We start from the raw sequence: 20,377 nt of genomic DNA on the forward strand, positions 1-20,377 counted from the left end.
ACAACCGTCTTCTTCTTTCCAGTCCTGGCTGAAAGGATGACCCCTTCATTTTGATATTCAGAGTGTTACTACGGATGAGAGCTGTCCTCCAGTCAAACGTCTCAGGGTTCTCAGTAAAATCACTTTTAAATCAACCAAACACACCTTTTTTATTCCCAAAGAGTAAGTAAGTAAGTGGTTGTTTGAGTTGCATTGTAATCATTGCACCATTGGATTATTACATGACAAGAGGATTAGGTTCCTTCATTGAAGATTTACTTCTGTCCACATCCCCAGGCAGACTTCAAAGTGTTGAACCGGCAATACAGCTACATGTGCAAATTGGTTAATCTTGTCATTTTTTTAGTATTACAAGTTCCCAAATGTACCGATCTGTGTGAAGTGCTCTACAAGGGTTTGCAGGCTTGTTGACCTTTACAAGTATCAGGCTGTATTACAGGAACAGGGCTTATTCAAAGGCAGCAGAAATGAAGAGTAAAATGAGGAGCTCTCTTACTGTCTTTGTTATAGTTCGTGACCTTGGTGTTTAACCTGTTAAGTTCTTCTTGAGCTGGCTGATACTATAGAGCCAATACCTGAGCTCGTAGCTCCACTGCAAGATAAGGATTCTGCCTTGTGTGCTAACTGTCCAACCAGCTTAGGTAGCTGCATCTCCTCAAGGCAAATGTTCTCAGTTGTTTGCCCCAATTTTGGAGATGGCTGTCTGTGTGGACCATGTTGTTCCTGCATGCTGCCCACAGATGTCTCTTGTGGGCAGTGCTGGCCATGGTGTCCAAAAGAATTGACGGTCCTCTTGCAAATTGAACTGTTCAGAGTGGACACAGTACCTGCAGTAACCCAGAGTTCCAGCTAGCTGATGATTCTATTTTCAGTTTTCTCAAAGAAGTACCTCACCCACAAAATAAGTATTAGTAAACCAATTACTCACCTCATGAATTCATGAAGAAAACTTTGTCTTTCTGGCATGCCTCCACTGCGAGTGAAGAATCCAAAAACAGAGATAAATCTTGATGAACTGGAATAAAACAGGGTTTGTGTTTTTCACAACAGCAAAACTGCATCAAAATATCTGAATGATCCATGCCTCATTTATCTACAGGGTTCCTACGCAAGTATGGAAAGTATGGAAAAGTATGGAAATAAATTTGATCAATTTCCAGGTATTAAAAAGTATGGAAAATGAAAAATAAAGTATGGAAAAATATTTACGTTTCCAGACCTTTACCACTGTTCTAAAATACTGTTTTCTAAAATAGAAAATTAGGTATTTCCAAAAATAATTTAATCAATCCAGATCGTGTTTTATGCCGGGCCAAGCACAGATTGTGTGAGAGCAAACGTCTCAGAAAACACATCGCCCCTTTTACCTGATTGACAAGTGGTATGTCCAGTCCGTTTCCCCATGACCTCCTCCAGCCCCCCAGGTATCAAGTTTCACTCCAACACTGCACCTTCGACAAGAAGACGAGTTTCACGTGGTTCACAATGGGTAGATGCAAGTTTTTGGATGGATGGCTTGACAATACCGTATATAAATACTGGTTGGCCAAGGATTCCCAATTCACACACACAGCCTGATCGCTTGCACCCAGAGTCCCAACCTTTTTGCCTCAGCCCAGACATTTAACTTACCTGAGTTTTTATTTGCGTGCCATTATGGTACTTGGCTACAATCGCCTATTAAGAATAATTAAATATGATGTGAAATATGATACACTGATATATTTACTCAGATGTCGCATATTCTCTAAAAAAAACAAAACAAAACAAAAAAAAAACACTGAGAAGTCTGGAAATTAGGGTATGGAAAAGTATGGAATTTTGAAATCCCAAATGTGTAGGAACCCTGTATCTAGTCATATGCTCAGTACTTCCCGAACACTAGGGGTGTAAATCACCAGTGTTATCACAATATGATAAAACAACACAGAAAAAATGTAAGTAATTGTAATTGCTTAAGTGCAGTTAAGTTTAACCCAAACCATCATCTTTTTCCTAAACCTTCAGAGGCCAGTACTACGAAGCAGGATTTGGAGTTAGCGAGGTAACTTCAGGGTTAACTTTGGGTCTTCAGTACTGTGAAGCTGGTTCTATTTTTACTGGGATAAATCTCTGTGGTAACTTATGCTGAACAGCTAACCTTCTCCAGAGCAGGTTAACTTTAGGTCATCAGATCACATGCTGTCAGCGCCCCGACCTTTGACCAGTCAATTTATGAACAAAAGTAAAAATATATGCTATGTGCTGTTATAGGTCAGTAGAATCATTCAATTGTTCCAGGGCTCTTTTTAAAAATGCATGTGTCTGGGAAGTACTCATCATAAGACTGGATAAATTAGACTTAGTTTACACTGCCCAAGTTGTGTGTAAGTTTGTAAACATATGTCATGATGTAGTTTTGCTGTTGTTAAAAGCGGCCCCCTCTACGAGTTCATCAAGATGTTTCTCCATTTTTGGATTCTTTGTTCACCGTGGAGGTATATGAGAGAAATGTTTCCTTCATGAATTCAACATAACACAGGATGAGCAGGTGACATACAAATGATCACTTTGTAGGTGAAATATTCCTTTAAAGGTTGAACTCACTCTGGTCTTCACTGACATTCATGCAGCTACCTGCACTGCAGTTGTACATGTTGGTACTGATAACACCAGGTTTAGACAATCTATTAAGCTGTAGCTGGATTTTCAAAACCTTGGAAAGCACTACATTGTGTCCTCCAGATCATGCATCAGTGTGTGTCATGATGGAGAGATCTTGTTTGTGATTCACACTCACAAGTGCTGGTTTCTTACAGTTGCACTGGCTTGGTTCACCTCTTCACCTTGAAGGATAGGTTGGGAAAGGCAATTCACTCCTGACTGTCAACCTCTGTTAAAGGTTCTTGTGTAGCACTTATAGGACCAGGGTGGCTGCGGGTCCTTAAAAAGTCTTGAAATGTGTTAAATTCAGATTGAATGGGTCTTGAATGTTTTTTAGTCAAGTCACCGATAGAATTTCCCATGTTGGCTCTACAGGAAGCATAATTTTAACAGGAGCGAAACACTATTTGATGGGGGAATGGACTCAGCACAACACCTGCCTGCGCACAATTTCCCCATTTTCGCCCCCTCATACACTTCAATCATGCAGTGAGTCTGCATTGTTTAACCAAGGCCCTGCTAGCCAGCCTGCTTTTTATGGAAATAAGTAAATGCAAGTCCAAGGACAAATGGCTCGAGAATCACGACTATTCATGGTGGTTAAAGCCGGTGCCTTGAAATGTTTACAAAGCAAACTGCGCTGTGTGTCGAAGGTGTTTCAGACTAGGTATAATGGGGATCAGCACATGCAGAGCCATAAGCACGGAGAGTATCGTCAGGGTCATTTTTACTGTTCATTTTGAACAGGCATCAATGTGTGTTTTTGGAAAAAGTATATTTTTGCTTTAGGTGTGTATTTCCATGGCAAGTTTGGTGTTTAATTTAATTTAAAGTGGTATTAAAAAGGTCTGAAAAGTCTTATATTCTGTATGTTTGAGTGGCATCATTATAGGCCTATATGTGTTTCTCAAACAGCCCCCATCAGAGCCAGCACACCCGCCAGTTTTATTGCTAGTAGAAAGACAAAAGTGAAAACTTGAATGTCCTCTGACAAGTAAGAAATCTGCTCAGCATGAAATGCATTTCCAAATGTCAGCTGTCTTTTTGAATGGTAGACGCGCGTCTGCACTTTGGTGTGTGTGTTCATTTCAGTTGTGGATAATCATGATGATTTGACAGTGTCCTGTTGTCTGTACTCACCAGGTGGAAACTGTGACAGACTCTGAGACTGAAAGTAAAGGCCTTCCTCAGTTCCACTCTATAGGAATTCAGGTGGAGGATCACAAACGGTATGTGGGTCAGAGAAATGAAACAAAGTGTCCACAGTCAAAGTACATTTCCTCTTACCTGTAGTGCTTTTCATCAGTCTAGATTGTTTTGGTGTTAGCTGCTGAGTGTTGGAGCTATCAGCCGTAGCGATGTCTGCCTTCTCTCAGATATAATGAAAGTAGATGCCACTCAGCTTGTGGTGCTCAAAGTACCAAAAATACATTTAAGGAACTCAACAGCAGTGTCTCTTTCTAGAAATCATGACCTAGGTACTCAAGATAATCCACAGACCTTGTTGTGAGCAGCTTCATGTTGGAACTACTTTCTTACTAATTAACTTCACTTGCCAGCTGTATCACTGTGCAGGAGGAAGCGTGCATCTACTCATGGATGAGAGGGTCGTGCTTGTGACAGTGTGAGATGTAAAAATTAATGGTGTCCTCATTGGCTGTACTGTAACATTAGCTACTCCAGTGCTGTTTAGTGTGTTAATAGTGGATGCATGCTTCCTTCTGTACAGTGTTACAGTTGGCTGGTGTGTTTTGGTAGAGAGAAAATAGTTCCTACATGAAACTGCTCACAACAAGGTCTATCTTGAGTAACTGAGACGATTTCTGGAAAGAGACATTGCTGCTGAGTTTTTCAAAAGTATTTTTGGAGCTTTGAGCACCAAGAGCTGAGAGCCATCTAGTTACATCACATTCAAGCGAAGGCAGACGTTTGTACTGCCAATATCGCCAGCACTCTTTGGGTGAACTGTCCCTTCAAGCAGTGTCCCTGTAATTCATGCATTTTTAGGCATGGGAGGTTCAAGCGCTCCAACAGTGTGACCACTGCAGTACAGGCAGACATGGAGTTGGAGGGCTTCCCCTCCATGGAGGACAAGGGCCTGCAGTTCGGTGGCGCCTTCGGTCGCCACTCCGAACCCAGCACGCCCACGCAGTATGGAGCCATCCGTACGGTGCGCACACAAGGCCTGTTCAGTTACAGGGAGGACTACCGGCCCTCCAGCGGGCCCCCCAGCCCACAGCCTGAACCCTGGCTGGTTGAACCCAGCTTGGAGAGCACCGAATCAGGGCGAGTGTCCCCGCTCCGCAGGGACGGCAGCTGGTTCATGCAGCTCCTTCACAATGAAACCAAGCGGCTGGAGGGATGGTGCAAAGAGATGGAGAGAGAAGCAGAGGAGCATGACCTGACGGAGGAGAGTGAGTACCCCGAGGACAGCAGGGCCTGCTCTTGCATATGTGCTTTATGATAATCTTTTTCGCAGTATGTATATCAGTATAGCCAAAGTGAACATTCACAGTATTAGCTGTCATGTTGACTATGAGAACACAGAATCGTGACGGGCGTTTTGTGAGCAGATTGGATGCTTGTGAACGACTGAAAGACGTTGCTCAACATGTTAGCCTTTGCCAAGCTGTCACTCTCTTTCTCTCTGTCTCCCTCTCTCTCTCTCGATGTGTGTGTCCACCAGTCCTAGGAAAAATCCGGAGTGCAGTGGGAAGTGCTCAGCTACTCATGTCTCAAAAGTTTCAGCAGTTTTACTGGCTATGTCAGCAGAATCTGGTGAGTCGTACGTGTTTGTGAACCAGCACGCTGTGTCGACCTACATACTGTTAATATGTTACATCACAAAAGATCAGGGGGAAACTTGTTGAGAGGCTTCTCTTCCTCTGAGCTCCGAGAAGGTGCTCGGCCTGACGCTGCACTTGTGCGCCCTCCAGAAATAGACCACAGAGATCAATAGCGAAGCAGTCCCTTTGCTGCTATTGACCCCGCAGTAAACGAAAGGGGAATTCCAATAGGAAGCAGCACCTGTGTTGAGGCTATCCATTAGTGCACTGAGGCAGCGGTTTGAATGGGATCTCAGAGTTTGAATAATGGACTGCCATGCTGTCTCACTGTTTAGCCCTCATGTCACGTCGATGGGAAACTCATACCTTTTCTAATGCTAACCATCCACAGAGTCAGCATATATCAGAGGATGATAGTGTCATGAGTGGGAATGTTTCTGCAGCTACAGTAGAGAGAGGCAGTCACAGAGACAGGCAGGCACTTAATCACACCTTACTAAAGCATAGCTAATTTTTTGAATGAAATGCAAAACCTTGTGGAGGTGGCTGAAATCTGCCAGCTATCTCACTGCCTTGTGTTGGGCTTTTTTTATGTGTTGTGCGTGTGCCTTAACTCAGTGTGCTGCTCTCTTTTGGATGGTTTGGGGCCGCACTCTCTCTCTCTCTCCCCATAGATAATGGGATGATGAATTAAGTCTAACATTGGTAGTGACAAGCCTTAGATTGCCCTGAGCTTTCAGACGTGTCTGAATGAGAGAATGACTCTGTTTCCCCTCTGGATGGAGGAGGAACTGCATGATGTGTCTATAAAAAGCTCCGAACGTGCTTTGAAGTTTGACTTGACGGACCCCGTCTTGGTCTGAGATGACACTCATTCTGTGTTTGCTGTCTGTGGTAATGAGCACATGTCTGTATGTGGCAGGCTAATGAGAGGAGGATGAGCTGCAGTTGACAAACTGGGTACAGGAGGTATCATGAACAGCAATGCACCACAAAAATGCAGCAACAGTTAGCATCATTCACATCTAATTTTTACAGAATCTGGATACTTTTGCAAATCACAGTGAAAATGAATAGCACTATAACACTTCTGAACTCTACAAAAACACTTGTGCTGACAGTAATTCTCTCACATTTGCTGTTGGTACAAAAAGAAATTTCTAAAGAGGGCAAATGAAGAGCATTCCCCTTCCCCATGCACTCAGTCTTCACTGCATATGACCATAAAAATGACCTTTAATAATTATTAATTATGGTGGTTCCCACAGCACATAACAGACTCATAAAAAAGATGCAGTGCTCAGGGAGTCAGTTGAGGTGATGAACATAAGTTGGTGCTGTACTGCCACACAGTGGTAGAAATAGGGAGGTGGCCATGTTGTCCTGAAAGTAGTGCCTATTGTAAACTAGGAGACTCTGAAAAGACTTTTAAAAGACTTTTAAAGTCTGACGCCCTCTCATATCTAAAGAGAGTGTGACTTTTTGTACATTATTTCCTATCCTGCTCCTGGTGGAAGACATCACATCAAACTCCCTCTAAGAAATATGACAATGCCTTACATATTTTCAAGAACACAGAACTCTAGAATTACAGGATTAAAGGTGTCATATGTCAACAGCATTCTTGTGAATTTGGCATCAATATGACCAATAAAGATAGAATGTATTTGCTTGCAAACTCTGCATTTGGATTTTGTCGCCTTGTTGGTTCGCTGTTCTATTGTAGTGGGACGAAACTGTGGGAATGAGAGGTGGACTGTTTCAAAAATTTAAATTATTCACAAAAAAAAGTGCTGGTTGATGAATCAGATACACGCTGACTTTAACACAGACTTGTGTTCACAACTCCACCAGTTTCTCCTCCTTTATCACAGTCCAAGAAAACAGGCTTGTTCACATTTTTGGGGGCAAGCCAAAATCTCAAGGAACACCTGTATTTATATCTGTGCACAAGAGCTCCTATGTGTTATCACTCTTATTATGACATAAGACAATAAAAATAAGAAAAATATGTGTTCTATTTTCTTTTGGTGGCAGGTGGTCTTTACTAAGACTTTGTTGTAATTTGCTTTGTACAATGAAGCGATCCATCGACCCACTTCTCCTTTTAAATGTTATCATCCCTCACACTGGCTGCCAATCAGGGCTTTTGATGTGTCACACACTTATAATTCCCACATGCGGACGGCGACAAAAAGGTTCCCCTAGAAGATTTTTTAACATAGATTAAATTACATTTTTTTAGCTTTCAGAAGCTTTCCTCTTTATGTGAAAATGGGTGCACACAACGTACTGATAATTTCTGTATAGACCCAGCTGAATATTGCAATAATAATAATGTGTGGTTATCACAGAATCCCACAGCACACCTGGATTGGCATCACAGCACACCAGTGTGCTTTGGTACACCATTTGAAAGCCACTATAGCCAGTTTGCTACTTGCTTTTTGGTGCTAAATGAGTGCCGCTATTGGTTGTTGACAGTGTTCACGTCATTGAGCTTCAGTATTTGCAGGAGCCAAGACTTAAAACTTTTCGATAATATTGAAAGTGTTTGATTTTGTCAGAATATCAAGACGAGAAAAAGACTGAGTCACATTCAGCCACTCACACACTTGTGGCCAAGGCTACTGTGCAGGGTGTCAATTGCTACACAGCTTTAACACACTCACACATCGGTGGAACAGCCATCAGGAGCAATATGGAGGAGGATTTCAGTATCTTGCTCAAGAATACTTCCTCATGTGGACTGCAGGAGGCAGGGATCAAATTGCTGATCTTCCCATTAGGTGGACGACCCACTCTGCCTCCTGAGCCACAGCTGCCCCATTTGTAATTGTTGTTCAGCAATCCCTCTCGTGTCAAGGGCAGGAAATTATTTTACTCACTACATTTTGAACTCCACTGTCTCTTTAGGACCCCAGTGCCATGCCCAGACCCACATCTCAGGACCTGGCTGGATTCTGGGACCTCTTGCAGCTTTCCATCGATGACGTCACTGCCAAGTTTGATGAGCTGCAGCAGATCAAGAGCAACCAGTGGCAGCTGGTGGAGAGCCCAGAGAAGAAGGTAAAACTGGTAGATGTTTTGTCAGGGATCCACACACTTATAATAATTAGTCTTAATGGGCTCCAGATGAACTTGCTTAGCTCTTGAGAAAACTACAGTAACAACATTTGCCTTCCTTTTTAAGACTCATGACCAGCAGGAGGTAAATTATTCTTATCATAACACTGCAGGGGCAATGTTGGAAGGCAACATTAGTTCAGCTCAGACAGCTAGTAGCGTCTTCTAAAAATGTTTTTCTATTAAAAACACATCAGTTGTGTCGGTAGAAAAATTTGGGACTCGCTTTATCTGTCAGGTCCATTATTATCGTAACTCATCAGCTGCTTTTGGGCTGTGGTAATGTAAGGTTAAGTAGTGAGAAATGGAGCTTAAGCCGGCTTTTCAACAGCATCAAGTGATGTCAGACCTTTTGTACTTAATGGAATTTCATACAAACAGTATGAGTTTGAGACTTCCTGTTAACAGACTAACAGATGTTTTTTTGTTGGCCCTTGACAAAAAGCCAATGAGATTTTTTCATTTGATTTTTGATTATTATTAAAAATAAGCTCTGTGGAAAGTTTATTATACTTACGCGTCATTCAGTAAGATAATATTCACAGTTTTATGATTTTTGGGGCATTAATGCAATCTTCAAAAGTAAAAAGCTAACGTTAGGCTCTGAACTAACGACACCAATGTCACCACCGCTAAGCTTCCAAGTTTTAATTATTTTTGTGCGCTTACCTTTTCTACAAGAGCATTTCCTCATAGCATGCCCTGATCTAGCCAGTGGTTATGACTGTATCAACTGCCAGTCTCACCTATTTTTTCAAAGATGACCAAATCGGGTTGCAGTGGTATACTAGCAAACCGTATACCATGGTATGAAAATTGACAGTTATACTGTGTACATTTGCCCATCGAGAATGACAAAAATATACAACCGGACAGAGAATCTCACCTGCACATGAGCATTTTCTTTTCTCTTTGACTGCTTGTCAGACATTTTTCAGACATATTTAGATTACAAAAAAGGTTTCAAGATGAAATTATAATAAAGCCTTTACTCATTCCAAAAATCCTCTTGTTTTTATTCCATTGTAACTAATAATAATGGTGATAATAATAACTGTGCAATACTGATATTTTCTAAGATGGTTATCGCGCCATGAAAATCTCTAATACTATAATATTGCAACCCTATGACCTAAAAAGTGTGGCATGAGTATAAACACAGTGAGGTTGTAAAGGCCAACTACTGAGTAGTAGGGGTCAGTGGCCATCAGTGGCTAACGCTATCTCTGGATGGGGGCGTGTGAGGTGAGTCCTCATGTTCGTAGTATTCCCAGAGTTCTCATATGACACTGATTGCAAATTGCCTGTGTCATACTCAAGTCTTTCTTTCCTTCCATGTTAAAAACCCCGAAATAAATCAAGAAGTTTGATTTAAACACCCAGCGGCGCATTTCTGATTTCTGTCTCCGGTGCCTCCATCTTTGTTTTGATGAACCTTCTGCCAAATGCCGCTGACTAAAACCTTTGCTGACCTCACCAGGAAAAAAAACTCAGCACCATCCAGTGGCCCGAAAAAGCAATTCATTGTATTATTCTAGTACCACAAGTTGTATTAAAATTTGTATTTGCAAAAGTGTATGATGTATGTAATAAAAGACCAATACTTGGCATCAGTGTATCGATACAATATCACCACGCAAAATATAGCAATACTATGCTGTATCGATTTTTCCCCCCACCCCTAGTGAGTAGATAAGTTTCCGTGTTTGGTGTGATAGCGTCCTTGACAACCTCTGCAGTCTCATTTAGCCACTTGTTGGCATGCATTTTTTATAAGCCGTGTTAAAGCGTCAGATTTCACGCGTGAGGTATTGTGAAAATCTCTTAAGCTTGTATTAACCACAGACCTTACAACCAAGAACCCATTCAAAAAGCCTACTGACTTCAAATCAAGGGAGCCAGAATACCTAAAATGTTAACTCATATCCAGGTTCTTTTGACGTACTAACCATTTTTTACAGTTCTTTATACTGTACATTTTTGATAGTATCCTTTTGTCACTGTACAAAATAAAAAACATAAAGCATAAATAATACCAAAACATCCAGTTAAACCAGCAGCTGAAATAAAAGCACATTTGTAAGAGTGGTGCTTGTAGATGAGGGCGCTGCATTTGTAAGAAGCACATTTAGATGGTAATGTGGTTTTAGAGATAGACAGCCTCCTTCAGGGCACTTGGATAATTATCTTCATGCTACAGTTGTAGTTGTAAGGGAGTTATTTACCTCCAGCAGTTAATAGGCACATTGCAAGCTCCACGAAGCTGAGCCCAAACAGTGACACAGATGCTCTGCGTTGGGCTTCTCTCCTTCAAGGGGAGCACGGTTTCACACTAACACCAGCTCGCCAGGCAATCAGAAAAGCTTGCTTGCATTGGGTTTTATGTATATGAGTGTGTTTGAGAGATTTGTGGGTCATGTGGGTGAAATTTTACTGCCTTCTCAGGTGAATGTTGCAAACACTGTGAAACAGGTAATGTTCTGCCTACATATTAAATTGATGGTGTCTGTAGTGTTTCTAGATGCCTTTCGTTGGAGCAAACAGCTTCTGGGTCACATGGATGTCTTTCTGCTGAATAAATAACAGCACCTCAGCAAAAGGGAGAATTCTGATGATAAATTCTCATATTGCAACCTCTGCTGCTGCTGAAAATTTCTTTTAGCCATGTCTATTCTCACATGCTCTGTGGTACCAAAGATAAGCCCAAGCTGCCTGGGACCCTGCATCATGCACATATGTACCCAAGATACCAAGAGTCCACACATTAAAGACTTAAAGCCAAATGTACCCAAAGCTGTGCACTCTATAGAGAATGAAACTCCTATTACTATTTAATTTATCTGCATACATGTGTCATTTTCTGCCCGATTTTCTGAAGAAATTAAGCTGTCCTGTCGGGGCTTAATCTGCTGGTTAATATTGCTTTTTTCCCTCAGAACCCTCAGTTATGAGTTCTTGTCCTTGGCTGATTAAATACACTCTTGTTTTTCCATAATGAGGTTCTATACAATAACCAAATTAAATACTCTGCTCAAAAAATTAAGGGAAAACTTGAATCACACATCAGATCTTCATGAAGGAATTATTCAAGTTGAAAATCTTTACTGACGTACACTGTATAATTTGTTGAGAACAAGATCAGGTAACAATGGTCAATGGAAACCAGTCAGGGCTGGATTCAAAATTACACTGAAAATCAAAGTAAAAAAATTGAACTTGATTCAACTTGTGTGAATTTTATCACATCAACTCATAGTGTGACTCAATACTGTGTATGGCCCCCACGTGCCTGTATGCACTCCCGACAATGTCTGTGGTGGCAAAAAGGCCCAGGAATTTTTGACCCTTAAAGTCAAGTTAAAAGCAAAATGTGTTTACTAAAACTAAGCAATCCAGAATGGTCTCACTATGAGGAGAAGTCTTAGAGCAGAGTGACCTGGCAAACATTGTGATGGAGAAACATTGTGATGCGGAAAAAGATGTTGGCAGAACAATTTATGGTAGAACTCTTAAGTATTAAGATTGCAGCAGGAAATAACACCCACATACACATACACATGTGCTCAGTGTGAACCTGCTCATATCTGTGAAGCGAACAGGGCGCCAACGACAGACCTGCCAGTTCTGGTGTTCTCTGGCAAATGCCAGTCGAGTTGCACAGAGCTGAACTGTGAGCACAGGTCCCACTAGAGTATGTCGGGCCCTCATGTTCCCTCATGCTCCCTGATGGAGTCTGTTTCTGACAGTGTGGTCAGAAACATTCACACCAGTAGCCTGCTGGAGGTCATATTTGTAGAGCTCTGGCAGTGCTCCTCCTGTTTTTCCTCGCACAAAGGAGCAAATACTGGTCGTGCTGCTGGGTTGATGCCTTTCTATGGCCCTGTCCAGCTCTCCTCGTGTAATGGCCGGTCTCCTGGTATCTCCTCCATGCTCTTGAGACTGTTCTGGGAGACACAGCAAACCTCTTGCAACCGCAGGTATGGATGTGGACTACCTGTGCAACCTGATTGGGCTGCAGGTACCGTTTTTTTGGGGAACAGATGAGGAACAGATTTTTGAACTTGTGCCTGACTTTCAGCCACAAGTGCCTCCTTTACTGGTGTGTCAGTGAAAATAGCAGTTTTTCTTAGTGTTTTCTTTTGGGTATGGCCAAATGTCCTCTGTAGTGCCCTCTGATGGTGAAAATATTTATGGTGTGACAACTAACCCATGTGACAAGACACCCTGGTCTCTCTCCATCGGGGGTTGATGTTATAATTCATATTATCCGTCACACTGTTTCATTTGTCGCTGTAATAATAAGCCTAACGGGTGTTTGCCTTGTTTGATTGTCATTCTGTTTCCTAAGGAGCGGAAGTGGCCACCACCTCTGCCAAAGCGGCCGTCCAAGGGGCGTGGTGGTGTTATGCGAGAGCGCTCTCTGGACCTTCAGGACCGCCAGCGACAGGAAGCCCGCAGACGCCTCATGGCTGCCAAACGAGCAGCTTCTTTCAGACAGAACTCAGCCACAGAGAGGGCAGACAGCATCGAGATCTACATCCCTGAAGCCCAGACACGGCTTTGAGGTCCACGGATTCATCCTCAGCTCCTCTCGTCCACCTCCACCCAACACCAGCTCGCGGCGTCACACCCAGCCTGCTGTCGTCATCTGTCACTGCCCGTCCACTTTTTCCTCATCTGTCGCCATTCTCTGGGTCATCCCTGCTGAAGCTACACTAGGCAAGAGTTCAGTTGCAAATGCATCTTTTTTTTATCAGCTTAAATGACAACGTGGCACTGCCATAGGGAAGAACGCCCCATCTTCCCTGAGTGAGGAGTCAGGTGAGTTGGTGTAGACGATTCCCACAGAAAGTAATAAATAAAACTTTGAAAACGAAGCTGAGAAAACTGGACACACCAGCGTTAGACCTTTTGCCTCTTGCCCTTTTGGTACTCTTCAGTTAAAACTGACCACAGGCCAGCTGGAACGTAAGCATGAGCCAATAATGTGAAGTTGCCTAGTGTAGCTTTAAACCTGAAAGGGACTCTTTGCTATGAGAATGAGCTGCTATACCCCAAAATAAACATCTCACCTGGTATTTATTTCATTATTAATCCAAGTTAGTGGTTTATTTGATCATAGTCATTACTGTTAAAACTCCAGTCCTCTTCATTGTTGCCATTACCCCGCTGTGAGTAATGGTACCGTTACACTCGCCACATTCAAAGGAAACACAAAGTGCAACTTCTCTAAAGTTTCTCACCAGCAACAATGGTCTCGGGCTAAAGCACCCTGTGTGAAGGAACAGCGGCAGCAGAGATTGATGTTTCCCACGGTGGTGTATCTCAGCACAAAAATATAAAGATTATTATCCAACTGCTAGAAAGAATTTTAAAAAAAGTATTTTCTGATTAAGTTTAAACCAGTGGTTCCTAACTGGTGGATCAGGGTCCAAAAGTGGGTTGTGGATCCATTCTGAATGGACCGCAAATGACTCGCAAATGTGTTTAGTTCGTAAACAACACTGGCTGTTTACTTCAACAGAGAGGGGACCAAAAATGGGGATGGTAGGGAACAGTTCCATTGGTACCATCCACAGTTTTTCACAGTGGAAACAGAAAAAAAGCGCACCGAACTGAACTGAACCGTACCATACTGCTTGGTGGAGACGGGGCTTAACAGAGCTGGCAGTCGTGTCAATCACTGCTCATGAACTCCGGTCAAACTGTCAAACTTGGCAGCGCTGATCAGATATTGATCAAGATTCTGTTATTGCGTTGCCTGTTTCTCGCCTCATATGTTTTCAGAAACATATTTTACTGTACTGTTTAGCTGTAAAATAAGAAAGCTGGTCCGGCCGGTGGGTGGGGCTTCAGCTTGACTGTTTTGAACATGGTGGCCAGATTTTACTTTACAGCTAAACAGTACATTTAAACAGTGGTTCCCAACTGGTGGGTCGGGGTCCAGAAATGGGTCATGGGTCAGTTTTGAATGGACAGCAAGTGACTCACGAACATGTCAAGTACTGTAGAGTGACTGACTGATGAACAGCTACTGGACAGAGACAGCAATCTAGCTCGATGACATGGCCAAACGCAAGTATGACACTGAATATATTAAACTGTGTGGACCCTGAACTAATGACTAAGGAGAAATCTGGACCCGTGGCTGGACCAGTTGGGAATCACTGGTTTAAACTTCACACCCAGCCTTTCCTATGAAGCTGAGTAAAACCTGATACCTTCGTTGATCAATTTCTCTTAGTTTCCTGCCAGTTTATGGTTAAAACGTCCAAGTGTTCGACCCTGTGTCTGAGGTGCTGCTCTACTCTATCATCTACCCATCTTGAACCAGGCGTGCTGCAGCTGCTGACCAGTGTTGCTGAATGAGATTTAAAAAGTAAGGCTAAAAATCCCAGACCATCATTTCAACATTTATTCATTTCCATTCATGCCACACCATCCCCTCTTTAGGACTATACATTCTTAAGCTATGTACGTTACTTGCTGCTGGATACATTTCCATTGCAGAACAAATATGAATTATTAACAAAAAGACAGTTTTGCGCAGCCTGGAAGAGGTGACTGTATCAAACAATGCATTTTGCACCTTATAATATTCATGTTTGTATTTCCAAGGGAAATGTAGTTTATGAAGCTCATGTGATATTGTTGCAGTTGAATTGCAAGGACAGATATGGAAAATTTACTACAGAATTTCATGTTACTCTATAGGTCATATAAACTGCACCTTGTGTTTTTGTTTTCATTTTCTTTTCTGACGGCGTTCAGGCCTCTCGTAATTACAACTATTGTGATTCTAACACTTTTAATTCTACTTACAGTATCTATCATATGACCAACATCACAATCTACAGTATGCATTTAGTATTTATAGTTGAAACAGTTGTGGGTTGATTTGACAGTGCATTTGTCCCGCTGATTAAGGGGTTGTTTCTCAGCTAAACAGAAACCATATCTCATAACACACACTGCATCCAACCTTTTGTTCCAAGTGGGGCATAATGAGAACACTTGTGTTGTTATTTTTGATCTGCTCATGTAGTCTAGGAAAGACAGGTGCAAATGACACTTTAACAATATTCAGTTACTATAGTAAATGGTGCTGCTTTTTACTCTAAAACTGTTGTCCTTTACCCAGTCCTATGTGCACGCACACACACACACTCAAGGACTTTTTAAACAGAGATTTATTAATATGGTGCCCGTTGTCTCTCCGATGACTTGTGGTAGATTGTGACTTTAGAAAAGATCATCTTTGCAATGCTCTTGCCCTCAGTGATGTAAATGAGGAGAAGGTTTTATGGTTCAACTTCCTTTCTAACATGCAAAGAGGTCAGTGATATTTATATTAATATTATTTATCAGACGGGAGAGATTACAGGCTTTGACATTCCACCAACCTTAAAGTAAAATCTAATATGCCCACCCTGAGCCAAGGGCATACTGCTACAGCTAGCTGAACATAACTGCATTGTACCTGTCCATATTTTATACCACAGCAACGACGTTTCCCTAACATTTGCCGTACATGCCCATTCATTTTCATTTGCCAATCTAACCCCAGCTAATTAAAACAAATGTCTACATAGGGCCAATAGAATTATGCTGCAGTACAGTGTTTAATGTTTCCCATTTTATTGTAATTAGAATAGCACTCAGCAGAGGAGGGCAGTCTGTGTGCTGTAAATACGTGTGTGAGGCAGTGAGTCGTGCTTGTCGGGATTTCGATGGGGTTTGTTTCGCTTGCATCGAGGCTTGCATTTGTTTGCTCTTACTTTGTGATGTGTACATCAGTGCTAAATCTGAAACCCTTACCTTACCAGACGGCCTTAACCAAAACACTCATGAATGTAGAGCCCCTAACGATGCAAAAAAAATGTCCTAGGAGATGAGCAGCTGCTGAAAATCCAACTAAATTAGACAGGAGGGACGTCACTCCGAAACGTTTATTTTTATCAAACTCAGTTCAGTTTTTTGAATTAGTTGGCTGGTTTAAAGATTCAATTTCGAAGGGCACAAAAATAATAGTGACAACATGCCAGGTCACCAAGGGCAATACATATGTTCATATTGATTTCAGGTTTATTGTGTCTTAAAGGTATACCATGCAGGAAATGTTGGTTACTGTTTGCAGTGAAGAGAAAGCCAACCTTAGCCTTGTTCGCTTTATCCGTGTTTGTTTAACGCTGTGACTGCGATTTTCGTAGCTTCCTCTTGGATGCGTGCTGCTTGCGGTCTGGCACCTTGTCACTACCTTTTCATAAAGTCCTGACCTGAACTTGCGCGCTGTGCCCCAAAATTTCCCGAACTCAGCAAAATAAAAGGGCAGAGTCACTGCGGATACATACACCGCCAAACTTCTAGTGGGTCGCAAAGGATAACTTTGGCACCATTCAACCTGGACCCTATTTCCCTGTGTAAACTGATCAAAGAGACTGATTTGAACACACTTTTTTAAATTTGTCAAGTGCTGAGAGGCCGCCGTCCGCCGAACGAGCTGCAATGGAGGCACATGGGGCAACTGAACATCGTCAATGTATGTCCATGAATAGTGGTTATTTTTGACACAGAGCAGCTCAGATTATTTTAAGATTATTATATTCAATATTGTGAATGAATATTTACCTGATTTCAGATGTGTCTCAGGCCTTTGAATTCTATTGACACCGTTATTTGTGATGCAGTATACGCATGAAAAGTTTTTATTTTACTGTTTACATATTCGTTGCGTCTTGCTGGTGTTTCTTGTTATTACATTTTCCATAGGTCCAGCTTGAAAAATGCTGAAGTTATCCTGTCAGGCTGTTCTCCTTCACTGTTTGTACGTTTTTCTATGAAAACCAAAATTCGCACATATACTACATAATCATAAGGCAGTAATTCAACCCACGTAATCATACGGTGGCGATCACGTGACCAATGCACTAACAGGAGTAAAAATACAAGTAGTCCACATAAGGAGTCATTTTGAGGTGGCGGATCAAAACACACAGGACTTTCCCCCAGGAGACCAGTGTTCAGAACCATGTGAAACCAAGAGAACTTTGAGTCATCATAGTCATCACCATGTTGCTTTTCCTAAACCTACCAACGTAACTATACCTTCCTAAACCTTAAGATGCCCAACCATGTTTCTTTTCCTGAACAATACCTACGTAACTTTACTTGCCTAAACCTAACCTCCATAACTACCTAAGTACATAATGTCATTCATGGGGTGCTAATAACCAGATATCATACATTCCATTGTATGTGCTTTTTCGGAAGATGTCATACGAATTGTTGTATGTGGATAAACCGCTTCAGTAATGATTGAGAGTGATTACTTTTGTGTGTGTCTATGCATTGTTGTTAGGAAAATCCTGCATAGTACACCTTTACGTTTTATCCCCCCAATTTTCACAGGAAGTACAGGCATGTGTGCTGTTACTGAAACAAAAGCGTTCACAAACAGACACATCACAGAATAGATTTTCTCATTTCGAGTCCTAACAGGATCAATTCATGCACGTTTCAAGAAATAATACAGTTTGATTTTTAGAAAGTCCTTGTAGTTCACAATTCAAATACCGATTTAAGAACTGCCTATTTTAATGTCCTTATGCATATTATAAACTATGAACTTACATTTTCCAATATGTTTACTCAGAGTTCTGCAGGTAGACTGTAAGAATAAGTACCAATGTTAAATGGAGTTCATATTGATATACACCAGTATTTACAAGACATAGCTTCCTCAGTAACTCTCAGTGCTTAAGGGTCTAGTGTGTAGGATTTTGACGTAGTGGCCAAGTAGTGTAACTACAACTTCCACGTCCATCGTGATAATATTGGGCTCGAAAGACTTTTCCCCATAGACTTACATTGTGAAAGAGACATCTGTAAATCAGTGGCTGCAATATTTTGAGTGTCACAACCCCCACAAAATGACAAATTTCACTACCAGGATTTCATCCATTCAGTCCGATAACATTTAGAAAGTCTAGAAGAGACGCATGATTAAATCATTTTATCTCTGTTCAAGTTAGCGGAGGGCTTAACCAAGAGTAGGTGGCAAAATTCGCTGGTGCGCTTGCTCGATAGGCCCAATGATGCAAAAGTCTTGTGTAATCTTACAGTCGGTAAGTCGCTAATGTTTTATTCAGTTCTCCATACATCCATCATGTAGATATAAATGGCTTATTCTAAGATAATAAAAACACAACAATTCTTGTTTTAAGGTGATCATAAACTAATCACATCATAGTTACACATATTATATTTCATTTTTACCAATTGATTCCCCTAAATCCTACATACTGGACCTGTAAATCTAAATTCTAGTCTAGGTTTAATTTATACATCTGTATATTTCTTCACTGTATACTGTGCCCAAGTATAGACTGAAGGACTTGTAATTGAAGGGAGGAATAATTTGCTTGAAAAATGAAGTGCATTAGTAATTACAGAAGCTGTTAAGATAGCAAGGGCTTTCTTTTAAGTTCAATGATTTCTCAAATTTAATTATAAATACAGTACCTTCTTCCATTAAGGGGCTTTGCGTCCAACATTAAGACACCATTTATATTGTATTTCAGAGATGAAGGATCCAGCTGATGGTGGCCAATTTCATTTAATTACCCTCTTTTAGACTGGAAGCAAAATGATTTGAAGTCATCTCAAGTTTATGAAGTCTTTTCCTCTTCAGATTCACTCTGAAGAACAGGTTGGCAAATCATCTTCTACGAACTGCAGTGCTTAAATGTTCAGTACTTCAGTCTATTTCTGTCCTTTCAAAAATCTGTCAAGAGGAACGCATCAATGATGCCCACTTCTCCCGTTACAGTTTGGTGCAGAGTTATAGTGAGTCCCAAGTAAATTTTTGACACTCACTAAGTCAGTTTATTTATTTTAACTCTCAAATCTGTTTTCTTCGTTTATTCTCTGGTACGTCTTTCACAAGAACAGTCTGGACTTTTTCTAGTAACCTTGGCCTGCTTGGTCAACTAGTCACACTTGGATTATTTGGGGGGAGAAATCTTCTTACCTTCCCTTTAACTAGAAGGGAGTTTATGACTTAATTATTTATTAATAAAGAATGTCCAGTGCCCATGAGATTTTAAATATAATATATATATATATATATATATATATATATATATATTTATTTATTTATTTATCATAGTATATATAAAAGAATGTTTAATGTAAGAGAATCTAATCCTGCTAAACATGGTTAAGAGTAATAAAGGCTAGCTTTACTAAACACTGTTACACAGTAGTGCTAACCAAATGTGTAAGCACTGTGTTAGCAGACTGTCCATTGTTCTGACAGCCCAAATATTCGAAGACCCATTGGTCTGAAAAATGTCCCATGGACCCAAAAGCACATTTATCTGAAAGCTTGCTATCCCCAAAACAAAGGGAACTGCCCATTGGTTCGACAGCCCATTGGTTCGACAGCCCATTGGTTCGACATCCCATTGTTCCGACCATTTTAAACTCATTGTTCCTAAGTCCGTTCCGAAATCATCATGATGCACTGTGGTTAAGGTCTGGTTAGGTTTAGGCACAAAAACCACTTGGTTAGGGTCAGGAAAAGATCATGGTGTGGGTTAAAATGAAAAAGAAAGTGACAAACACATAAGCCGTGAGCCTGCTCTGCCTCAAGCCGGTCGCGGCGCACCATACGCCCGCCGCGAGCCATTCAGCACCACGGACAGTCGGACTAATGGGATGTCGAACCAATGGGCTGTCGAACCACTGACATGGACCCAAAACAAATGCCCATTGCCTGTTTCTCCAAATACACACACTACCTGCAGTTAGACAACCAAATC

At 41.4% G+C, this 20,377-nt stretch overlaps 1 protein-coding gene across 4 annotated transcripts in view; it reads left to right on the forward strand.

The window, feature by feature from the left end:
• Window positions 1–19,643, forward strand: part of LOC125897621 (disks large-associated protein 2) — a 127,892-nt gene extending 108,249 nt beyond the window's left edge. For all 4 annotated transcript variants that reach the window (XM_049591039.1, XM_049591040.1, XM_049591041.1 and 1 more), the window contains 5 exons: window positions 3,787–3,872; window positions 4,651–5,057; window positions 5,330–5,421; window positions 8,346–8,498; window positions 12,904–19,643. In XM_049591039.1, the coding sequence (XP_049446996.1) occupies window positions 3,787–3,872; window positions 4,651–5,057; window positions 5,330–5,421; window positions 8,346–8,498; window positions 12,904–13,119 (954 nt within the window). In that variant the 3' untranslated portion in view covers window positions 13,120–19,643. The remainder of the gene's footprint in view (window positions 1–3,786; window positions 3,873–4,650; window positions 5,058–5,329; window positions 5,422–8,345; window positions 8,499–12,903) is intronic.
• Window positions 19,644–20,377: the final 734 nt, after the last annotated feature.

This window comes from Epinephelus fuscoguttatus, linkage group LG11 (genome assembly GCF_011397635.1).
Source record: "Epinephelus fuscoguttatus linkage group LG11, E.fuscoguttatus.final_Chr_v1".
Taxonomy (NCBI): domain Eukaryota; kingdom Metazoa; phylum Chordata; class Actinopteri; order Perciformes; family Serranidae; genus Epinephelus; species Epinephelus fuscoguttatus.